The sequence below is a fragment of the Melanerpes formicivorus genome, unplaced genomic scaffold (assembly GCF_026170545.1).
Source record: "Melanerpes formicivorus ecotype bairdi unplaced genomic scaffold, bMelFor1.0.p_v2 SCAF_24, whole genome shotgun sequence".
NCBI lineage: Eukaryota > Metazoa > Chordata > Aves > Piciformes > Picidae > Melanerpes > Melanerpes formicivorus.
The window spans coordinates 11133412-11158156 of record NW_027142376.1 but is presented as its reverse complement, the minus strand read 5'-3'; the positions used below and the strand labels follow the sequence as shown (position 1 = coordinate 11158156).

The following is a 24745-nucleotide window of genomic DNA, read 5'->3' as shown; positions in this document are numbered from 1 at the left end:
ACTTCCTCCTGACCTCCAGCCTGAACTTCCCCTGGCACAGTCTGAGACTGTGTCCTCTTGTTCTGGTGCTGGCTGCCTGGGAGAAGAGACCAACCTCTGCCTGTTTACAACCCCCCTTCAGGTAGTTGTAGACAGCAATAAGGTCACCCCTGAGTCTCCTCCTCTCCAGGCTAAGCAGCCCCAGCTCCCTCAGTCTCTCCTCATAGGACTTGTGTTCCAAGCCCCTCACTAACTTTGTTGCCCTTCTCTGGACTTGTTCCAGCAAGTCAACATCCTTCCTAAACTGAGGGGCCCAGAACTGGACACAGTACTCGAGGTGTGGCCTAACCAGTGCAGTGTACAGGGGCAGAATGACCTCCCTGCTCCTGCTGACCACACTGTTCTTAATGCAGGCCAGGATGCCATTGGCCCTCCTGGCTGCCTGGGCACACTGCAGGCTCATGTTCATCCTACCATCAACCAGCACCCCCAGGTCCCTCTCTGCCTGGCTGCTCTCCAGCCACTCTGACCCCAGCCTGTAGCACTGCATGGGGTTGTTGTATCAGAAAGTATCAGAAATGTATTTGTATCAGAAATATTTGTATCAGAAATGTATTTGTATCATAAATGTATTTGTATCAGAAATGATACATGATGTCTGAAATCAGCTTCTGGCCATGGCATCCCTATGATTCCTCTTATGTTAAATACTTTATTCCCTGCAAGCACTGGATTTTAGTTTGTACCACTGACAGAGCCATGCAGAGTTACTGCTGAAGGAATGAAGTAGGCTGGAATTTGTCAAATAAATGCAGTACCTTTCAATCCAAATTACTTATTTACTAAATTGCAAGGAATGTCTCCCTGGAAGAATGCTGCCTTCCTGGACCCCTTTGCCCTTCAAGATTGTCTTGCAAGGGACATTCTTAACAAGCCTACTGAAGACTCCAGAGCATACCCTCCAGAAGTCCACAGTAGTAGTTTCACTGATGCCCCCCACCCACCTTACTTCACCAAGAATCAAGAATTCTATCATTTCAACCACTGCCTTCCAACCACTACATCAACCACTAGTCCTTCACTGTTTGTGAACAGTAGGTCTAGCTAAGCACTTCCCCTGTAAGTCTCATTTACCAACTGTCAGGAAGCTGTCTTCCACATGCTCAAGAAACCTCCTAGATTGTTTCTTCTCTGCTATGTTGTCTATCCAGCAGACATCTGGTAAATTAAAGTGTGCCATGAGAACAAGGCCGGACGATTTGGAGACTTCTGCCATCACCTGTAGAATGCCTCATCAGCCTCCTCATCCTGGTTCAGTAGTGTGTAAAAGACTCCCAACGGGATACAATGGCATTCAAAAAGTCCAAGTGCCAGGTGCTGCACTTTGGCCACAACAACCCCATGCAGTGCTACAGGCTACTCATGGGAATTGCATTGCATACTAAAATGTTATCCAGGCTATTTCTAAATGATCACCTATATGTGTCTGCATACGTTGTTATAAACACAGTTACTTGAATACTTATCAACTATGCATGCACATACTAAGCCCCCATATGCCCACACACAGACAGAACTGTCATACTGCACTGAAACAGCATCATGCATTAACTAAGTGTCAAGGACACCTCTGAAGTTGGGGAGGATTTTTTCCAAGGCATCTTCTCTTTGTTTACTTATCAGCTGCATGTAAGAACTAAGAATGATTTAGCTGTATGAAGAAATTGTATCTGAGGCATGGACTTGAGTGACAACTTTCAGAAAAACTCTGTCCACCTGTGAGAAATTCAAAGCCAAGCTTTCCATCACAAAGCCTTAACTATCCTAACTCCAAAGTTTTCTGTCTTTAGAAATGAAACATCAAGATTGAAGATGAGTGATGAGTGGTAATTATGGAACACACCCTGCTTTCTTACTTACTGGCATTCATATAAGCACTTGGATCCATTCAACATGGGAAAATATACCTCCTATCAAATACTACATCCATTCTAATTCTGTGTTCACCTAGGGGAGATCCAACTATTCCAACTATTACAGATGCTATCATCAAAGTTTTCATTGCTTGCCTTAGTTTTTGAGACCACAAAGTTATGAGGCATAGAACAGGAGCTAGCTGTTGTACTTCCATTACTGCAGTTTATGCAGTGTCTTTAGTAGATACAAACTTCCCAGAGGTCCCTAGAACATAAACCTCTCAGAGGTCTCCAGGCCATACCTTTGTATAGCTTACTTAGGAGTCAGACAAAGACTTATTATGCCTACACAGCTAGAGAAACTGGCAATTTAGGGTCTCTGTGCTCTCTCCCATGTGTCTGCCATTTTGGACTACAGGTCATAACAGTGTAATTTTCCTCTGTAAGCATGAGGGAAAGCAGATCAGCATTAATAGACATCCTTCCTGAATAAAGATTCATCTTCACAGCATGAGATCTGCTGCAGTCCTTTCCTCCTTTTAGAGATGAGGGCACAAGCTACAGCATTGCTGGTAACATCACACACAAGGAATAGAATAGAATAGAATAGAATAGAATAGAATAGAATAGAATAGAATAGAATAGAATAGAATAGAATAGAATAGAATAGAATAGAATAGAATAGAATAGGTTGGAAGAGACCTTCAAGATCATTGTGTCCAACCCATCAACCAATCCAACCCACCTAATCAACTATGGCACAAGGCACCCCATCAAGTCTCCTCCTGAACACCTCCAATGATGGAGACTCCACCATCTCCCTGGGCAGCCAATTCCAATGGGCAATCACTCTCTCTGTATAGAACTTCTTCCTAACATCCAGCCTAAACCTTCCCTGGTGCAGCCTGAGACTGTGTCCTCTTGTTCTGGTGCTGGTTGCCTGGGCACAGGCACAGGATAAAATACACAGGGGTACATCAGTAGTCCCTGGCAAATCTAACATCCTCAAGACTGCTGACAGGACTGGCCAGACACTGATCCACTGGTGGAAACAGTTTCAGGAATTGTTCAGCTGTATGACAGAGAAGAATATGACCTAATGTTTAAGGAAAGCTGAGATCCAGCAGTCACAGGTATGTATAATTCCTTAGTTATACACAGATGTAGAGGGCTTGGGGGTGGTGGTGGTGGTAATATTGTCTTTTTACAAAACACTGAAAATACAGCCTCATATTTGGGGTTGTGCCTTCTCCACTCACTGTTTTAAAGGACTAGTTATGTTATTTCTGATTTTTTCTAACAACTCAGTTCTTTCTGAAGGACATTTTTCTAAAGCTGACAGTTCTTGTTTGAAAAACTTATCTTCCTAGCTTAATCAGATGAGGGCATTTATCCTTGTACAAAACGAGAAATGAGTACTGTGTCCAGTTCTGGGCTCCTCAATTTAAGTAGGACATTGAGACTCTTGAACGTGTCCAAAGAAGGGCAATGAGTCTGGGGAGAGGCTTCGAGCACAAGCCCTGTGAGGAGAGACTGAGGGAGCTGGGGTTGTTTAGCCTGGAGAAGAGGAGGCTCAGGGGAGACCTTATTGGTGTCTACAACTACCTGAAGGGAGGTTGTAGCCAGGAGGGGGTTGGTCTCTTCTCCCAGACAATTAGCACCAGAACAAGAGGACACAGTCTCAAGCTGTGCCAGGGGAGGTTTAGGCTTGAGGTGAGGAGAAAGTTCTTCCCAGGAAGAGTAATTGGCCATTGGAACATGCTGCCCAGGGAGGTGGTGGAGTCACCATCCCTGGAGGTGTTCAAGAGGGGATTGAACGTGGCACTTGGTGCCATGGTTTAGTAGTCATGAGGTGTTGGGTGACAGGTTGGACTTGATGATCTTTGAGGTCTCTTCCAACCTTATTGATTCTATGATCTTAGAAAATATCTGCTATCAGTCAAGTGCATCCTTCTTCTGTGTTCCATTTTCCCACTTCCCAGCCTGCAGTACATCATGGCATTAGCAATACTCAGCTCTTGTCCAGCATATTGATACAAAATGACCCTTCTAAGCTTCCTGCCAGCTTCACTCTCATATTACAAGAACACTTTACCAGGCTTCATGCTCACTACTTAGCAACTGCTCCTTGCTTCGAAGAACCACACCCTTATTTATGCATGAATGTCCTAGCACATCTTGCTTAAAAGTGGAAAAAGAAGAAGGATTAAGGGAAGTTATGATTGCATTTTATAAAATCCTAAGTGGCATGAAAAAGATTCATAGGGAGTAAAAGCCTTCTGTCTCTTTCAACACAAGAAAGAATGAGCAAGCAAGCAAGCAAGCAATGATATCAACATTGCAGGTATGGAGTAAGCAAAGGAGACAGTCCTTCAAAGAACATATAGTTAAACCAAAGAATTTCTGCTTGGCTGGAGGTTGTGCTGCCTGCAATCAGGGCTTGCATGTGCCCAAGTGATGCTGTAGCTGTCTGCAGCGTCTAGGTTCCTGTTTCCCACAGTATCCTTGCAGCTAAACTGTGGAAGGGTGGTCTGGACAATTAGGTAGTGACTTGGATTGTGAAGTGGTTAATGGAAGCAAGTCAGTGCTGTGGTCAATGGGACAGAGTCCAGTTGGAGGCCTGTATCTAAGGGAGTCCCACTGGGGCCAGTACTATTCAATATATTCATCAACAACCTGGATGAGGGCACAGAGTGCACTGTCAGCAAGTTTGCTGATGACACCAAACTGGGAAGAGTGGCTGACACACCTCAAGGCTGTGCTGCTATTCAGCAAGACCTGGACAGGCTGGAGAGTTGGGCAGGAAGAAATTTATGAAATTCAACAAGGGCAAGCGTAGAGTCTTGCAACTGGGAAAGAACAACCCCATGTATCAGTTTAGGTTGGGGAGTGACCTGCTGGAGAGCAACGAAGGGGAAAAGGATCTGGGAGTCCTAGTGGATGGATGACCACAAGCCAGCAATGTGCTCTGGTAGCCAAGAAGGCCAATGCCATTTTGGGGTATATTAGGAGGATTGTGGTTAGTAGTCCAGAGAGGTTCTCTTTCCCCTCTATTCTGCCCTGGTGTGGCTGCATCTGGAATACTGTGTCCAATTCTGGCCCCTCAGTTCAAGAAGGACAGGAAACTGCTTGAAAGAGTCCAGTGCAGAGCCACAAAAATAAATAAGGGAGTGGAACATCTTCTTTATGAGGAGAGACTGAAGGAGCTGGGACTGTTTAGTTTGGAGAGGAAGAGAGTTAGAGATGACCTCATTAGTGTTTATAAATATGTAAAGGGTGAGTGCCAAGAGGATGGAGTCAGGCTCCTCTTGGTAATGCCCAATGTCAGAACAAGGGGCAATGGGTGGAAGTTGAGGCATAAGACGTTCCATGTAAACATGAGGAAAAACTTTTACTGTGAGGGTGATGGAACCCTGGAACAGGCTGCATTGGGGGTTGTGGAGTCTCCCTCTCTGGAGATAGTCAAAACCCACTTGCATGCATTCCTGTGTGATGTACTGTAGCTGATCCTGCCCTGGCAGGGTGCTTGGACTAGGTGATCTTTTGAGGTCCCTTCCAATTCCTCACATTCTGTGATTCTGTGAAAATTACAAATGCCAAAAAAAGGCAGCATAAATTCTTTATGGTGAGGCAGTTCTACAGAAGGCTATTCCAAACAAGCTCAGGAAACCCCAAACCACAAATTGCTGGAGGCTAGGAGAGTATCCTCAGACTCTTGCATGGCTCTTTTACACCAGTGCTGGCATGCTCCATTGCTCTACCAAAAAGAGAATCTGGTATCATGGGGACCTTTTTTTCTGGCCCAATATGACCAGTTTTACATTCTTATATCACACTTATTTAGATCACATCAAAGACAGCCTAATGTGTCAGCAAATAGAATTCAGCCCTTTCTATCATCATAATCTCCCTTTCTGAGCACAAACATGGAGCAGATCCTCCTGGTCATGGAGCAGATCCTCCTGGAGTCACTACTCGCTCAAAAGAATAGTGAAGAGGTGATTGGGAACAGTCAGCATGGCTTTGCCAAGGGCAAATCCTGCCTGACCAACCTGGTGGCCTTCTATGAGCAGGTGACAAAATTAATAGCTGAGGGGCGAGCAACTGATGTCGTTTACCTGGACCTGAGCAAAGCCTTCGACACTGTCCCGCACCACATCCTGGTCTCCAAACTGGTGACACATGGGTTTGATGGGTGGACCACTAGATGGATAAGGAACTGGCTTGATGGCCGCACCCAAAGAGTGGCTGTCAATGGCTCCATGTCCCAGTGGAGGCCAGTGACAAGCGGAGTCCCTCAGGGATCAGTCCTGGGACCTGTCTTGTTCAACATCTTTGTGGGTGCCATGGACAGTGGCATTGAGTGCACCCTCAGCAAGTTTGATGATGACACCAAGCTGTGTGGTGCAGCAGACACGCTGGAGGGAAGGGAGGCCATCCAGAGGGACCTTGACAGGCTGGAGAGGTGGGCACAAGCCAACCTCATGAAGTTCAATATGAGCAAGTGCAGGGTCCTGCATCTGGGTCGAGGCAATCCCAGGCACAAATACAGGCTGGGCAGTGACTGGCTGGTAAGTAGCCCTGAGGAGAGAGACTTGGGGGTGCTGGTGGACAAAAAGCTCAACATGAGCTCTCAATGTGCACTTGCAGCCCTCAAAGCCAATCAGATCCTGGGCTGCATCAGGAGAAGTGTGGCTAGCAGGTCGAGGGAGGTGATCCTCCCCCTCTACTCAGCCTGGTGAGACCCCACCTGGAGTACTGTGTCCAGTTCTGGAGCCCCTATTACAAGAGGGATGTGGAGGTGCTGGAACGTGTCCAGAGAAGGGCCACAAGGATGATCAGAGGGCTGGAGCACCTCTCCTATGAGGACAGACTGAAGGAGTTGGGGCTGTTCAGTCTGCAGAAGAGAAGGCTCCCAGGTGACCTCATTGTGGCCTTCCAGTATCTGAAGGGGGCCTCCAAGAAGGCTGGGGAAGGACTTCTCAGGATCTCAGGTAGTGATAGGACTAGGGGGAATGGAATGAAGCTGGAGGTGGGGAGATTCAGGCTAGATGTGAGGAGGAGGTTCTTCACCATGAGAGTGGTGAGACCCTGGAATGGGTTGTCCAGGGAGGTGGTCGAGGCCCCGTCCCTGGGGGTGTTTAAGCCCAGGCTGGATGAGGCTCTGTCCAGCCTGATCTAGTGTAGGGTGTCCCTGCCCGTGGCAGGGGGGTTGGAACTAGATGATCCTTGTGGTCCCTTCCAACCCTGAATGAAACTATGAAACAGATGAAGGGAAAGTCCAAGGACTGAAAAAAAATGCAATGAGCCTGCCACCATGACTCAGGTTCTTGCATGTACCATGAGGAAAGCCTAATGTGATAATTTTCTACAACAGAAAAATGGAAGTTTTTCCAGGGACAAGAATTACCATTCATTAGTAAACAAAATGTTGTTTAAACCTACATTTATTCAGATTACAGTCAAACCAATCAGACGTGCCAGTGGAATGGGAGACATTCACTAATGAGGAAATAACAAGCAGAGTATTCACTAATACAGTAACATTTAGGTATTCAGAGCCAGATGCATGTGTACAGGGAATAGCTGTGCATATTACTAGCAGATTTGTGTTTACTGCAGAATATGCACCTGTGTATTTCCAGACTGATGAGCTGTTACACAGGCACTGCACATCAGCTCAGAAGAAATGCTCCTGAAGTTTGCACACCTGCTTTCCAAAGCAAATAAAATAATCTGCAAGTGGCCTGATTTTCACACAAATCACATTGCTTTGTTGAATCTGTTTCTTAGTCCAGACTGAGTGGAAGCCAAATAAGCATACACATATTCTCCCACTGGTGGCCATGTGAATCATCTGCTTCTCCATACAGAATACACAATTAAGCAGGTTGGAAAAGACCTCAGAGATCATCAAGTCCAACCTATCACCTAACACCATCTAATCAACTAAACCATGGCACCAAGTGCCCCAACCAGTCCCTGGAGGTGTTTAAGAGCAGGCTGAATGAGGCTCTGGCCAGCCTGATCTAGTCTGGGGTGTCCTTGCCCATGGCAGGGGGGTTGGAACTAGATGATCCTTGTGGTTCCTTCCAACCCTGAATGATACTATGATACTTCCAGCGATGGTGACTCCACCACCTCCCTGGACAGCACATTCCAAAGGTCAATCACTCTTTCTGTGAAGAATTTCTTCCTAACACCCAGCCTAAACCTCCCCTGGTGCAGCTTGAGACTGTGTCCTCTTGTTCTCATGCTGCTTGGCTGGAAGAAGATACCTGTCTACAGGTCCACCTGTCTACAACCTCCCTTCAGGTCGTTGTAAACAGCAATAAGGTCTCCCCAAGCCTCCTCTTTTCCAGGCTAAGCAAGCCCAGCTCCCTCAGCCTCTCCTCATAGGCTTGTGCTCCGGAACCCTCACCAGCTTTGTTGCCCTTCTCTGGACACGTTCTCCTCACAAGGAAGCATGCTAGATACAATAGTTTTTTGTTTCTCACCTTACAAAACCATTGTCCTAATGCTGCGCTTCAGAAGAACATGATTAAATAATATGTCACCGAAAGACTGCAGCCATTTGCTAGCTCAGAGGTATCACTTCTTTTTCTGAATTTTGTTTAATTATTACAGTGTGCACTGGGTCCTTCCTGGTGAGTAAAGACATGTTTACTGAATTTAGAACATAGTTTCTCTGAGTCTGAGCTGCGGATTCCTAAGGTGCATAGTTGTGGTCGGACAACTCCTCTGTAGGGCATTTGGAGTTTCCTGAATATGGAGAGGAAAAAAAAAAGGATTAATCTGAGCCCAGCATTTAACTCATTTGCAGGAGTCAGATTTCCTTTTCTACAAACATAAAGGATTTGCAAAGAGTGTGCAAGAGCTTCCAAGATGTATACCTATGTGAGCGCTAAAGGCAGGCAGCCTCATACTTCTCTCCAGATTAAACTGTTCAAAGTTCTGTGCATTTCAGCTCTATCATTACCAATTCAAATGTGTTCCAAGTCAGAGGAAAGTCAAGAGCAATGTGTATTTATGAAAAAAAAAAAAGGCCAATTCTTGTTTGGCTGAAGTTCATAACCCAAGAAGTGCCCAGTAATTCCACTCTTCTCCAGCTTAAAAACTGGCTCCATGTTTCACTTATCATCATCTGCTCTGTGGTGTAGGGAATTAGCAGCAGGGATGTGGATATATTTACTGATTATTTACACTGCAATTTTCCAAGGCAGAGGAATGTTTTAATCTTAGATGAAATTACATTATGAAAAAACCTGAGTCAATCTAGACACTAAAGCATCACTTGAGAAGGGAAGTAAAATACCATGGTGAGGTCTATTTGAGGTGATAGCTGGAGAATAAACATGGCTGTGTGTGCCATGAGATTTTTCTAAGCTAACTTCATGGTTAAGAAAGGCGCTGTGCTAAGAGTTGTGGGAACAAAGAAACACAGCACTGACCTAATTCCTCTCAATTTGCCATCAGTAAAGTCCCATTCACTTCTGAAGAGTAGTATTATGCCAACTAAATGAAGCACTTCTGAAATTCCCCTCCTAGGTGTATAAATGTATGAGTTTGGCAGGAGTGGTACAGTATGGTAGGTGTGATACAATGGGCTGATACACACCTCCTTTTACACTGAGCTACAAGCTATTAGGAGCAAGACGTGCAAGTGTGAAAGGATAGCTGGATTTTAGTATCTCCAGGGATACTTGATGTTCTTCTTTCAAGAATGGCTCCAGCTAATGCATTCTATGCATGTTGTGAATGTGCATCTGAAACCAGGAACATGATCATAAGCTCATCTTGCACTGACTAACACATGGTTCTCAAGCAGAAGCATTACATTTTCCAGGAGAGTTGAGGCTATAAAGTCCTTGCATTAATGTCATGTATCTTCACTGTCACCCCAACCCATCTCTCATTTTACAAAGCTTCTCACTGCTTTAGTCCTGGTTATCTAGGAAGCTCATAAAACACAGTCCTCCGTTACTGCAGACTTTCTGGAAGGTAAAGTTAGCACTTTGCTATAGCACATCTGTGATTTGAAGCCTGAATCTAGACAGTGTTCATCTGGAAAAAGACCTTCCAGAACTGGAAAAGTATAATCTGATGCAAACAAATCATAGACTCATCTAATGATAGAACTCTTTCAGTTGGAAAAGCTCTCTTGAGATCATCAAGTCCAACCATCAACCTAAGACCACCATGGTCATTAAACCATGTCCTGAAGTGCCATGTCTACATGCTTTTTTAACACCTCTAGGGATGGTGACTCCCCCTCCACCCTAGGCAGCCTACTCCAATGCCTGATCACTCTTTCAGTAAAGAAATCTTTTCCTAATATTCAATCTAAACCTCTCCTGGAGGAATTTGAGGCCATTTCCTTTTGTTCTATCACTTGGCACTAGGGAGAAGAGACCAACACAATAAGGCTGCTACCAACATAATAAGGCTGCTACCCACAAATACTGTCCAAAACTGCAACAACCTGTATCCTGAAGTTTGGTTAGCTAAAATTTGCAGACATTTCAATAATGAATTAAGAAACCACTTGTGATTTTCAGTGGATCATGTTCAGGCCATATTTTGTAGGGACAGCATCTTTATCAACCATTTTCCTGCCTTTTTAAACTGCAAAATAGAGAGAACAATGATTTTCCATTAAAAATCAAGATGGAAGAAAGGAATACTCTGAAGAATGGTTTTCACTGGTAAGGTTTTCTGTCTTCTGCAGCTTCCATTTTAAGAATGGCCCCTTACAGAACTGGGCTATGACAGAAAGAAAAAAAGAAAGAAAAAAAGGAAGCAGTTGTAAAAGACAATAAAAATAAGCTGAAAATGAGCAAACAGAAAGAGCTTATTTGGGCAGCTGACTCATACCAGAGCAATTCCTGAAATCCATGCAAAAGCCTGGAAAAGAAATGATTCTACTGTGGGATTTCCTTTTCCTTAGTCCTCGGAGAGAAAGTGTTTCACTCCAGAGCAACTAGCCCTCTGTTCATCTTAAGAAGCTCTTCTCCTTGGCTTTGTTCTGTGGGGAACAGTTCCCTTTCATCTTTCACCGAGGTGGTGATTACTCCCTGTATTTAAGCTTCTGCATGATGGAGAGATGAGGAAGTTATAACACAAGAAGCAAAATCACATTCTCTAATTCCCCTGCTGAGTAAAAAAAAAAACCACAGGCTATTGGCACAGTTCCTTTTTCAGCTCCTTCCATGTACCTTCTGGATGGCAGTTCTTGAAGCAGAATAGGCAAGAAATGTTCTTTGGACATAGACAACTGCCAGGCCTAATTAAGTACTTCTTCAATCCCCACATTCCTCATACACAGGCTGAGGATGTTGAAATGCATTATACACACAAAAGGAGAACCCTTAGAAGACACACATTATCAAATACATTTTTTAATCCTTATAAATGCACTTGGAATAACAGCATGATTAAAAACACCTCCTTGGTGAATGTGTTCATTTCAACACTCTTGATGGGCTACTAGATATTAAAGACACTATTATATACTTCCTGCAAGAACCTATGTGTGCCTGAACTTCCACTTTAAACAATCTTAGAGCACCTCCACTTTAAACAATCTCAGAGCAGACTAGAAATAAAAGATGGTAAAGAGGATCCCAAAATACCCCTGAAGGTATAAACTTACTGCACAGTCCACCACTTCAGAGAAGTTCAGATACTGTAGTTTATTCAGACAACAGACTTCTACTGATCTTTCAGGTGATTTAGACTCCTTGGAATCCTTAAATGCTTACATATAAAGTAGATCAAGGAAGGTCCTCATGAATAGGTTATTCTGAGAGTGAAGGACTATTGCAAAGCCCAAGAATTCATGTGGCTGCCTGTTATGAGAGCACTGTTAGGAGTTTCAGGTGTGCTAGCTTCTTTGCCTGCTTTTCTGAGCCAACTCCCATATTACTAAGAGTTTCCTTATTGCTCCATCTATAACATTCTTTCTAGGAAATGCAGGAAAGGAGTAGATGGAAACAGATCTATAAACAATGCACATATGGTGATACACATAAGCACTGTCTTTTTAGTGTTTGGGTAGTCACTAGTGTAAAGAGACAAGCAAACCAGTAATTCCTGTAAGATTATCCAGTGGCATATCAGTTGTGCCATTTTTAGTAGGAAAACAAAAACAAAAACCCCAACCTGGGCAAGCAGGCACTATATATATGCAAACAAATCTGCATGTCTTGAGTTCTTTCCAGAGGCAAGGAGGTAGCACACAGTAAACAAGCCAGAGCAGCTAAGAAACCAGTGCTCAGCAGCTCCACAGCATTAATTCATCTCAATAAATGAAACTGCTAACGAGCACTTTCAAGCAGTATGGGCAACCTAGATGAAATTCAGTGGACACAGGTAAAACATAGTCAAAACTTCTGCTTCAAGTACTTGTCTGATGGAAATGCTAGAGAGGCAAGGTTACAGCACGTGTGTACAAGAACCTCATGCAAATCTTACATGAGTGGGAAGCTGTGAGGATCCTTGTCTCACCAAGCAGGCAGTCATCCCTGGACTCATACATCCTCACCTCCCACCTGCCACCATTACATCTGCAGGCATAATACTGCTGTTCCTGTCCCTCAGCTGAATACTCTCCTAACTACTTTGCACAGTGCTGAACAGCATCCAAAATGCTGGTAGGTACTAGCCTTGACCAGACTTGTTTTCCAACAGTGATGGGACATCAAGCATCGATCCACCAGAGTTTAACCTTCTTCCAGAGGCAGCACTCTGAAATCAAATAAGCCAAGTAAGTGTCCAAATGCTACAAAAATGAGGGAGATGGCTGTATTTAAACATCAATAAAATGAGTATATTTTACACAAGTACCCTCAAGATATTTCCACTAGCCAGCAAGGATGGATGTTCAGTTATGCTTTTTGTCTTTCAAAAAAGATCCCTGGATTTCTATGAGAAAAATTATACTGTGTTAAAACTGAGAAAGAGCTTCTCTTTCTGGGCAAGATTTCTATCTAGGAAAACATCAGAGACAATACTGACACTTTTGTATACTTTCTCTCATTACCAGAGAAGGCCAATGCATAGCAAAAGCTGCCTGATGTCTCTCAACTTTATTCAAAAGCATCCATGACAGGGCTGGCATTGCTGATAGGTGCTTGACAGAGGTTACAGACTTCTCCTCAGTCTCTGCATGGGCCAGTTTCACTACTCTGCAATGCAGAACAAATACTGCCTGTGTTTTAAAGGTATGCCATACAAAATGCTTAGGTCATTTCTTCACACGTTTTTCTTTTCCTTTTAACTATTATTTCATTTGATAACAATTATTCACCAATGATTAAATGCAGCTCTTGGAAAAAAAAACAAACCTGTTCTAGGTAAACTTCCAGAACTGAAGGTTAAATTCTTCTTCTACCTCTTTCTTCAAACCTCTTCTGAGCCCTCACTGTTAATTCAGACACTGGCAGGTAACGCTGTCTTTCAGCCCTGTTATGCAACTTGGCTTCCAATATGTGCAAGAGCTAACATGTTTCTCCAGATAGATTTGCTTTCCCAGGCTCCTGCCTTCTCAGCAGTATAAAGTACTTTGTGTAGAGTCATCTCATTTTCCTTTGAATCCCTGCTTTCCTAATTACTTAGATTTTTTTCAAAGATAAGAAAAGTTAGTTGTATATTTATCTTGAACTATCAAACGCGCTGAAAAGAATCTCGCTGGGATTTCAGGCACCATGGCTAAATAACAAAAATACAGTCACTGCCTTATGTAAACAAATGTGAACACATCAGTCACCTCAAAATCATGCAAGGCAAAGAACTAGTCCCGCCACACATCCCCAGAAAACAAACCTCAGTGGCCAGTATAGCTGTTTCCACTCTGAAAGCATCAGACTCTGCATTTGGCCCACAAAATACTGGACAACCCAAACCACAGCATTTTAAGTCACCTTCAGTTTTGGTATTTCCTCAGATGCAATTGCTGAAAATGTTCATTGTTCTGAAGCATGACAATACCATGTATTGATTCATCTTTCCACCTCATCTTTAAATCTCTAATTTTAAGTCTCCAGTGTTACAGATTTATGTAGTTAGAGATTACTCCTCCCCAGGAATAGCTGTTTGATATCATGAAGGAGGACATATGTCCTGTCTTTGGTTTCTTTTCCACAGTTTGACTAGTGTCAAATTGCCTTTGTTTTAACAGGGAGATGCAGTATACCTGAGAAATAAAGTAGCATACTTAGTAGGTGCTCACATTCTTCTGCTTGCCATCTTTTACCCATTTGAAGCAAATAGTTTTTATCGCCACATGTCAACAAAAACTAAGAGCCAATGTACAGCACAGGTTGCATTATGGGGCACTGTTAAACAGGAGTACACAGATGACATCCAGTTACTTTAAGCACAGTGAGTATATTTCGGTAGAAGGGAAAAAGAACTTCATTTGCCATCAAGGTATGTGTGTGTGTGTTTCAGACAAAACCAAACCCACAAGCTTTTAAGTACAATACTGAAAACCAAAATCGTCAGCTTTCCTTTAAGTGGGAATCCTCAGCTGTGGTAAGTGTGTGTAGATTTGCCTCTGGTTTAGCTATTACCTGCTTCAGATCAATATTTGAGGTTCTAGGTTTGCATCCTTTCTGCAGAGGCTAAATCAGGCAATATTAAAGGCCATATGTGATTCTAGGCCAAGGCATTCTAATGTACAAAACAACAGCTACTTTTGCTGGCAGACACAGTCTGAAGCCCAAAACCACACGATTATGCCTTCAGAAAGGCAACAGCAAGAGCACAGGATCATCATGTACTATAACTCTCATCTGCCCATTAGCCCCTTTGCTGGGAGACAAAGTATAATTTCAGGACCAGAGTATTTGAGCTCACTGTGCTTGCTACAAGGTGCACAACATGTATTCCACCGTCACTCCGAACAACAAATGCCAGTTATCCACACCCTCCAGCAACTATTCTTTCAACAACCTGCTACAGTTCCATTTAAAGCCTCAAAATAAACAGAGAGAAGCCAAAATGAGGTAGATATCACAAACTTTCCATGTTTAATCAATCAGTCCTTCAGAGAAGCCCACGAGGCATATCCAAAAGGAATAACTATTCCAAGGCAAAGGGACCAAATGAACAACTTTGAGGTGAATAAAAGACAACTCTTTCTTTCACACTGTAGTCAGGAAAAAAAGGCATTTCCAACCACTCTGACACTCCAGCACTCTCCATCTTACAACCCTTTCTATAGAGGGGGGCAGAGAGAGAGTATCAAAGCAGATCCTCTTGCAAAAGACACAGTTCTTAAGAACACAGAGAAACCGTAAGATGAGTAAGGAGCTGGAGCCAAAGGGCTTTAAAAAAGATTTGGAATAAGCAAGCCCAAAACATTAAGTAAAACATAAGCAAATCAAACTCTTGGAAACTTAACCCAACAGTGCAGATAATCCTCTAATAACGTGGTTGCTCTTACCTTTGCCATCTGTGCCTGCACGCCATTTGCTTTGAGAGATGCCACTGCTTTCTGTGCTGCTGCTGGACTGTCAAAATCTACAAAACCATAACCTGAAAAATAAACAGAGCAACAGACCTTTCCATTATCATCCATCTGTGCATGCATAGCTAAAGATTTCATTTTTATAAAGAAAGAACCCTCTCCATTCTTTCACATTGCCTCATAGTCTTCCAGTAGCATGGCCAACACCACCAGCCGCTTCACCTTTATTTATCACACCTTTCCTTCTGAAACTAGAGGGGTTTAAGCTTCAAAATCCAGGAAGGTACAAAGCAGAGAGAGAGAGAGTCTACAGCTCTCTGCCTGCCTATCTAACTGATAAAAGGTCCCTAAGCAGCAGGAAAGCACATGCTTATGGGGCTCCGGAGTTCTGCCCTATCCCTTCTGTAAGAGGAGGCAGCAGCATGGCACTCCCTGGGATATACCTTTCAATGGCTGGTATCATAAGATAACAACACTTCTTCCACGTCCCTTGAACCCATATGAGAATTAAGCTTCAGAAGAGGGTTGGGGGTCTATGTGGCAGGCTGGGGCCACCTGTGTAAGGTCAGGGAGTACAGTCTTCCAACAAGTTGGAGCAATTAAGGGAGAAATTGCAACCTGCACTCTACAAGAAAATGCCAGATAGGTCTGGAAGATAGTAAGATAATAAAATCACAGCCTGGTTAAACTACATTCCTTTCATCTGACTGCCCTCTCTGCTGGAACAAGGGCCAGATCCCTACCAGGAATTATTTCAGGGTATCATCTGAACAGCAGCTTAGTGGGGTTAGAATTCAGGGATTGGCAAGGGATAATCATTTCCTTTTAAGTGGCTTTCCTATTCCCAGTATTTGCATTAGTTTAGTTTATTAGTCAGTCACTTCCTATGTTCCTCCCACTCTATTTTTTCCTTCCTTTAACCAACAAGACTGGAAAGTCCAAACAAGACCAGTGCTGTTAAGCCCCTCCTGGATACTGACAGGAAGCATTTTTATTCCCCTAAAGATACGAAGCAGGGCAAAGAGTGGACTTTTCAAAACTTCTAAGCACTGAGCTATCTCTGATCTTCAGCATCATTCAAATGCCTTCCTCATAAAGATTTGACAAGAATCAGAAATACTTAAAACTTTTGCCAAGCACTTATTTAGGCAGCTGCACGTATTTCACTCCCCATCCAGGAAAAACTCCCATCTACATCCCATCAAGCAATTACAGCTCAGGTAGGCATGTGCTTCTCAGACAAGCTGTAGCCAGAGGCCACCTCTTTGGCGTCTCCCTGGGAAGCCATATGGATGAAACTGAACTGCCTGAAAGCTTTAATAATATTAGCACAAGCGTATTTATAGCCTAACAGCTCCTTTGCAGGCATCTCCCTTTACTAGGTCAATACACAAGAGGTAACCACAGATATGCTTTCCTGCCATATCCATTTTAATTTCTTTTGTCAGCCTTTCTTCTTGCTCCTGGGAGGCCTTGTGGCCTTCCTTAGCACCAAATCTAGGTCTAAAAGCATACATGCCTGTGACCACCTTGCTCCCTCAAGTTTGAGACGTCTCTTTCTTGTTGTTTTGGTATGTTCACACAGTGAACGCAGAGGTTAGTCTAACGATGAAAGAATATTGTGCACATGGACTTGTTTTGTTTTCTTGGCTTAAATCTCATTTGCAAGATTTTAAGAAAATGAAAAAGAAAGAAAATAAAACCCCAGAAGTGTTAGTGAAACTGCTGAGTTACTTAAAGACTATATGAAAAAGCACTGTTGTTTTGGTGAATAAGTCAAGATCATGACCTTTCTATTCCTTTCTTCCTTCAATTTTCTGGTTTTCTGTGATTTGGGGTAGAATAGAATAGAATAAACCAGGTTGGAAGAGACCTTCAAGATCATCGCGTCCAACCCATCAACCAATCCAACCCACCCAAACAGCTAACCCATGGCACCAAGCACCCCATCAAGTCTCCTTCTGAACACCTCCAGTGACGGCGACTCCACCACCTCCCCGGGCAGTCCATTCCAATGGGCAATCACTCTCTCTGTGTAAAACTTCCTCCTGACCTCCAGCCTGAACTTCCCCTGGCGCAGCCTGAGACTGTGTCCTCTTGTTCTGGTGCTGGCTGCCTGGGAGAAGAGACCAACCTCTGCCTGTTTACAACCTCCCTTCAGGTAGTTGTAGACAGCAATAAGGTCACCCCTGAGTCTCCTCCTCTCCAGGCTAAGCAGCCCCAGCTCCCTCAGTCTCTCCTCATAGGGCTTGTGTTCCAAGCCCCTCACCAACTTTGTTGCCCTTCTCTGGACTCGTTCCAGCAAGTCAACCTCCTTCCTAAACTGAGGGGCCCAGAACTGGACACAGTACTCGAGGTGTGGCCTAACCAGTGCAGTGTACAGGGGCAGAATGACCTCCCTGCTCCTGCTGGCCACACTGTTCTTAATGCAGGCCAGGATGCCTACAACTGTACACTGGGCAGCAGATGTGATAAGCACCACCACAAAAAAGTTCACCTGGAGTTTGGCCAACCTGGTAAGGCAGGGAGGGGTGTTTTACCTGCTCAGAACATCCCATTTGATTTCCCCTTTTTATTGCTACTGAATATGCCATTGTTCTACACTGCATTTTCCTTCATTCTTCAACACAGAGCGGCAGTGAAGCTGATACTGCTTTGAATCAAAAAACATGCAATAAGAGAGCAACAGTCCTCCCTGGATGTCTCTAATGTCTTTCCCCTTTGGGAGAACAGATTCTGGGATGAAGAAACAATTGGATGCATCTTGCCAGATGGAGATCCTATCAGGATGTCGAAGCTGCCACATGGGAAACCTGAAATACTTCGTGTGCCCAGGGAGATGGTGGAATCATTGTCCCTGGAGGTGTTTAAGGAAAGATTGGATGTGGCACTTAGAGACATGGTGTGGTCACTGTGATGGTGGTGTTAGGTCATAGGCTGGACATGATGATCTCAGAGGTCTATTCCAGCCTCAATAATTCTGTGATTCTGTGATCTAAGAATATGCTGGTGTTTTATTACAGAGATCAGGTAGGTCTAACATAGTGAATTTTTGAAGATTAATGTCAGTCTATAATATCTAAGCTCATTAATACCTTCTAAACATTTATTTAATGGGCACATGGGGCTATATAAGCATATCAGAGATTCAGTGGGAGTCTTGAGACAAAAATACCCAAACCCTTATCTTTAGCTGCCCCATTATGCATTCTAGCATTGTTACTCCCAGTCTCACTGCAAAGCTGCTTTTTATTCCTTCTCTCAAGTTCATTTTCATTCCAAGTCCCCTTTTTTTTTGGCCCTCCCTGCTTCCGACACATCTCTCCAGCACACATAGAACATCAGGACAAAATCGCTCCATGGCTGAAAATCCATCCAGAGAGCATCAGTCTGCTGAAAGGGAAGCCAAGTTCCCAGGCTGTTTCAGCATTCAAGTATCCTTACAAGAACCCTGCAATGCTATAGAACAGAAAACCATGCATGCTGCCTTTTAGGACAGTTTCCGTTCTTCCATGCAGATGTTTATAGCCTGTGTTGGTGATCTCCACTAACATATTTCAGATGTTAATAATCTCATATCATTTGGGGGGAATTTGGGCTGGACACTAACAAAATATTACCAGCCTTCCTGTTTTGGGGTTGGGGGGGGTGTGTGTGTGTGTGTTTCTTTGGATTTTTTTGGGTTTGTTTTATGTACTTTTCAGAGTAGATCAGCTTTAGTCCCCACAGCAGCTAAAGCTGGGTCTTGGAATATTGCCTTCATCTCTCCCTATAGCGTCAATAAATCCTCAAACTCCCTGTACCAAGAGTCCTTCCCTCCTGCCCGTGCCAGAGTGCGTGTAGGCTGCGCTTCCCTCCAGCCCTGCTGGCAGAGCTGGGCTGCTGTGGCTGTCCCTGGCAGGTGCAGCACGGGTGGGTTTGGCTGCTTAGACACCCATCCCTGCTCGGATAACTGTTCCCTGGCTCCTCCTGAAAAAAAGGCAGCAGTCTGGCTGGAAGCATCCTCAGGGAGGGATTCAGACCAGGGTCTGCCAATCAGATGTTGCTATTGTAAGAAAATGTCGACATTTCTTTTTCCTCCCTTAAAAACAAGAGCAAGCCCCACCAGCTACACCCTCTGTTAGTCTCATATTCCACAGCTTTTCAAAAATGCTTGCTGGTGTTGCTCTGTGTGCCCTGCACTGTAAGCATTCTGGTCAATGGATTACACTTCTACCCACTTGGGACCACCCCCCCAACCTCCTCCACAGACTTTGGGTAGAACATGATAAAAATGCACTTGGATTCTAAACCTCGACCTTCAGACTCTGCTCACTTGTAACCATCACCACCACAGGAAACCAAAACCAAAACTATTTCCCTTTATTTCAGGAAGCATCCTGCCCTTTTCTTATAAGAGCTCCAAATGTCTATAGGGAAAGCTGTGTTAACTCACAGTATCACAGTATCACTTAGGTTGGAAAGGACCTCGAGGATCATCGAGTCCAACCTATCAACACAGACCCCATGACTAGACCATGGCACCAAGTGCCACGTCCAATCTCCTCTTGAACTCCTCCAGGGTCGATGACTCAACCACCTCCCTGGGCAACCCGTTCCAATGACGAATGACTCGCTCGGTGAAGAACTTCCTCCTCACCTCAAGTCTAAACCTCCCCTGGTGCAGCTTGAGACTGCGTCCCCTTGTTCTGGTGCTGGTTGCCTGGAAGAAGAGGCCAACCCCTTCCTGGCTACAACCACCTTTCAGGTAGTTGTAGAGGGCAATGAGGTCACCCCTGAGCCTCCTCTTCTCCAGGCTAAACAATCCCAGCTCCCTCAGCCTCTCCTCATAGGGCTTGTGCCCAAGGCCTCTCCCCAGCCTTGTTGCCCTTCTCTGGACACGTTCAAGTGTTTCAATGTCTTTCTTAAACTGAGGGGCCCAGAACTGGACACAGTACTCAAGGTGTGGCCTAACCAATGCAGAGTACAGGGGCACAATGACCTCCCTGCTCCTGCTGGCCACACTATTCCTAATGCAGGCCAGGATGCCATTGGCCCTCCTGGCCACCTGGGCACACTGCTGGCTCATATTCAGGTGGCTGTCGATCAGCACACCCAGGTCCCTCTCTGTTTGGGAGCTCTCCAGCCACTCCAACCCCAGCCTGTAGCTCTGCATGTAACTCCTGCTACTCCGAGAGACGGGAGTTGGATTTATCATTGCCATTAGTCTCTTGGCTCAAGTGTGCTTCCACTTAGGGTGATGTTGGCACTCCAGTGCTACAAGTATCCCAGGATCCCTAGAGGTTTTCTTTTGGAGAATGACAAATTGCTAGTTTGCACATGCAAGAATGCAAAAAAAAATTGTCCCAAGACAAGGCTGTTTAGATTAATGGTTATTTTTTTTAACTCTAAGAAATAAAATGAATGTGATTCTGTTTTGGCCTGATGCCATGAGAGCTAAATAATGAAATTTAAGGAATTAAACCATTGGTTTCGTACCTGCAGGGGAAAGAAAACAGCTAAGCATCAGCAAGCACAAGTTTATAACTCGCTGCGGTAAGCCCTACCCAAATACGCTGGCAGACACTGAACATCTCTGTCTCCTAGAACCTAAATGGCTGGGGGCCTCCAGGTCTCAGTTTCTCAGTTTCACAATTAAGCTTGGCAGCAGGTTCAAATGAATTAAAACTGAATGTCACTTTTTCCTCAACAAATCCCTCATCCTTGTTTTTTCTTGCCTGTCAGGAGAAGACCAGCAGAACAGTAATTAGTGGTAAGCGGTGCAGCGAGAAAGAACCAAGTATACACTAATTAGGTCACTCGCCAAACACATTCATTTCATTGGCAGATTTAATCAATGTTTTCCTGAAACATCTTAAATCTCCTATGCTAATTTAAAGTTTTGTTATTGTTGTTACTTTAAACACAGATGGGATGCCTGGAGATTTTCAATTGCTTTCCACAAATCCGTTTCAAAATAACAAGCTCCCATACCGTGCATCATCAAAATTTAGGCACAGGTTTTAGGAAATGGTCTCTAATTTTATGCCAACATTTTTGTGTCTGCAAATACCTATGGGTGTAATTTTGTGGATTTAGGTAATTGCAGGTGCGTAGAGGTTTTAGACATCAGACTGCTGCCCTGACCTATCAGGTACTTAAAGGTAATGCCAAAAAATGTAAGGGACTGCCAACCGCTTGTGGTTCCCACAGTTACTGCAAAGCGTTGGAGTGGTGGCACACAGCAAAGGCAAGCTCCCACTGGCACACATGGGCTTCACAGTCTGCCTCTGGGGAGCTCCACTCTACCCAGTGACAGGAGCAAGGGTCTGGTTGCCTTTTTGGAAAACTGAGGCAGCTCCTCTGCTTCTGCTGAAAGCAACATTAGCCACTTGAAGCAAGTAGGAACCATGGTTTCAGTGTATCCTTGCAGTACTTACAGCTAGCAGACCATTGGTGCTTTCTCACACAGATTCCCTGTCAGCTGATGTCACTACTGATGCCACTGGAAAGGGAGCTTTCAAAGCTGCTGAACTGCCTCTGCTCTCCTTCCTGCCTTGACTACATGCACTCGAGTCCTCAAGGGGCTCCCTCCTCCCTGCTGGTGCTGTTCCCTGAACGGGCTGTCCCATAGCCCCAAGACCTCCAAGATGTGTTAAAGAGCCACACAGAGTCAGCCACAGCCCTACACCCATCTTAGATCCCCCCTGATGACCCAGGTGAAAATAAAAGAAAAACAGAAGAGCAGAAATGTGCATTCCCAGACCTGAGAAGCAAAGTGCCTAGGCATGCTGCTGAGCTGGAGGTAGTAGCCTTCAGTGGCAGACTGAGAAAGAGAAGCCACGATGAACAAGGAAGGACAAACTGGGGCTGATGAGGTCTCAGCTTCACTTTGCCACAAGGCCAAACATCACACCTGACTACTGCCCAGGTGTTGCTTTAAATCACTTGAATTCAAGTCAGCTAGTACTCTGCATTTTCCAACACAGGCTCAGAGTGACACACTCGGTCAGGAGACTAGCATGAAATCTCTATTTTGATTCAACTAACATGCCCAGGTAACTAATCTTTTTACTGAGAAAAAACCAACCAACCAAACAAATCTAAATATGCTGGATGGGGAGCTCACACAACCAAGGAGCTCTTTTGGTTCCACTGATGTCAACAAACTGAATCCATCAAAAGTTTTAACGCTTTGTTCCTGTAAACCAACATCTTTGCATCAACAGCAGAGCACATCCAGCCTGACAGGCAGGTGTCCAATGCAAGCTTCATTCCTGAAGGTACCTCTGTACTAGCAGCTGACATGGGAGTTTAAGTGAAGCTATTGCAAAGGAGGAACTCCAGCTCTGCTACTTCCCCCATCTTGAAGAGCCTGACTTTGGCCCACCGATACTTTTTGGCAAGATAAAATTTGTGTAGATTTTGCACACAAGTGGAAAAATTTCTTTTCAAAGGCAAATTCAAATTTGCTTATGTGTAGTTACAGCAATTCTGTTACAGCTAAGCCTCTACTTCTAAGTCTGATGCACCGGAGCACTTGAAGCAATCCTTCCAACCTGAATGTGTTTTTAATGTAAGGAAGTTTCCAGCTCTTGTTTCGAGCCATCGAGAATTCATTATCTAAGATCTCAAATCAGGAACTGACAAGACTGCACGTACCACACACATTAGGTCTTCAAGAGGTCTAGGAGCTCTTGACCAAAAAGAAGGATAGTGTCATTTTAAGAGAGTGCTTGGTTTTTATTCATTAATGTTTCTCTTAATGTCACTTAAAGATTGGAAATTAAAAAAACCCACTCTCAGAAGGGGCTGTGAGGAGGGAGGGGAACATTAGCTTAGGGAAAAGGCAGCAGTCAAAATTACCTGTTGAACTGAGAAACCATGAAATAAAATATATTACTCACAAATGTTTGGGTTTGGTGTTTTGTTTTGGTTTTAACTTTATAGAATCATAGAATCACAAAGATTGGAAAAGACCTCGAAGATCATCAAGTCCAACTGTAACCCAGCTACCATGACCACTAAACAATATCCTGAAGCACCACATCCCAGGGAGGTGGTGGAGTCACCATCACTGGAGGTGTTTAAAAGGGGACTGGATGAGGCCATGGTTCAGCTGACTAAGATGGTGTTGGGTGATAGGTTGGACTTGATGATCTCGAAGGTCTTTTCCAACCTGGTTAATTCTAATATTCTAATATCTACACACTTCTTGAACACTTCCAGGGATGGCAGCTCCCTGACCATCCTATTCCAACACCTCACCACTCTTTCAGTAAAGAAATTTCATAATATCATAGTAACAAAGTATCATTCAGGGTTGGAAGGGACCACAAGGATCATCTAGTTCCAACCCCCCTGCCATGGGCAGGGACACCCCACACTACATCAGGCTGGCCAGAGCCTCATCCAGCCTGCTCTTAAACACCCCCAGGGATGGGGCCTTGACCACCTCCCTGGACAACCCATTCCAGGGTTTCACCACTCTCATGGTGAAGAACCTCCTCCTCACATCTAGCCTGAATCTCAGGAGAAGTGTGGCTAGCAGGTCGAGGGAGGTGATCCTCCCTCTCTACTCAGCCCTGCTGAGACCCCACCTGGAGTACTGTGTCCAGTTCTGGAGCCCCTAGTACAAGAGGGATGTGGAGGTGCTGGAGCATGTCCAGAGAAGGGCCACAAGGATGATCAGAGGGCGGGAGCACCTCTCCTATGAGGACAGACTGAAGGAGTTGGGGCTGTTCAGTCTGCAGAAGAGAAGGCTCCGAGGTGACCTAATTGTGGCCTTCCAGTATCTGAAGGGGCAAATTTCTCCTAATATCCAACCTAAACTTCCCCTGGCATAGCTTAAGACCATTTTCTCACATCCTATTGCTGGTTACTTGGGAGAAGAGACCAACACTGGCTTCACTAGAACCTCCATATATACCTGAACACATAGATGCATACATTTGAAAACACCTCCACAAAGTTTTTTGCACAAACTCTAATATATATATATATATCAATCATAGTATCATAGTATCTATGATATATATATATTAGGGTATATATATAGAGAGAGAGAGTTTATATATATACACACACAGTTAAGCAAATGTATAATAACCAATGAGATATTTGAGACATTTCTCCTTCCTGTTTAGATGAAACCACCTGGATTTCATGAGAACTTAAGTGAGTCTGAGCTGTGAAGTTCAGTTATGCCCAGCACTAACTCAGAGTGCTTCTTAAGAGGCAGTATTCATTCTTACAATCAGGCAGTCCACACAAAAGTGATTACCCAGTAATTTATTATGCAGTTCTCAGACGTTGTTTTATGCTCAGATAAAGAATCAAATTAAAGTCTTACAAGCCTTTGAAAATTAGAGTTAGCAAGCAAAGAGGTTGAACTCCCCTT

The 24745-nt window shown here is 44.2% G+C and overlaps 1 protein-coding gene across 13 annotated transcripts in view; it reads right to left on the bottom strand.

The window, feature by feature from the left end:
- The window catches only part of RBMS3 (RNA binding motif single stranded interacting protein 3), a 929122-nt gene that overhangs the window by 298215 nt on the left and 606162 nt on the right, over positions 1 to 24745 (bottom strand). For all 13 annotated transcript variants that reach the window (XM_068152893.1, XM_068152894.1, XM_068152892.1 and 10 more), the window contains one exon: positions 15343 to 15434. In XM_068152893.1, the coding sequence (XP_068008994.1) occupies positions 15343 to 15434 (92 nt within the window). The remainder of the gene's footprint in view (positions 1 to 15342; positions 15435 to 24745) is intronic.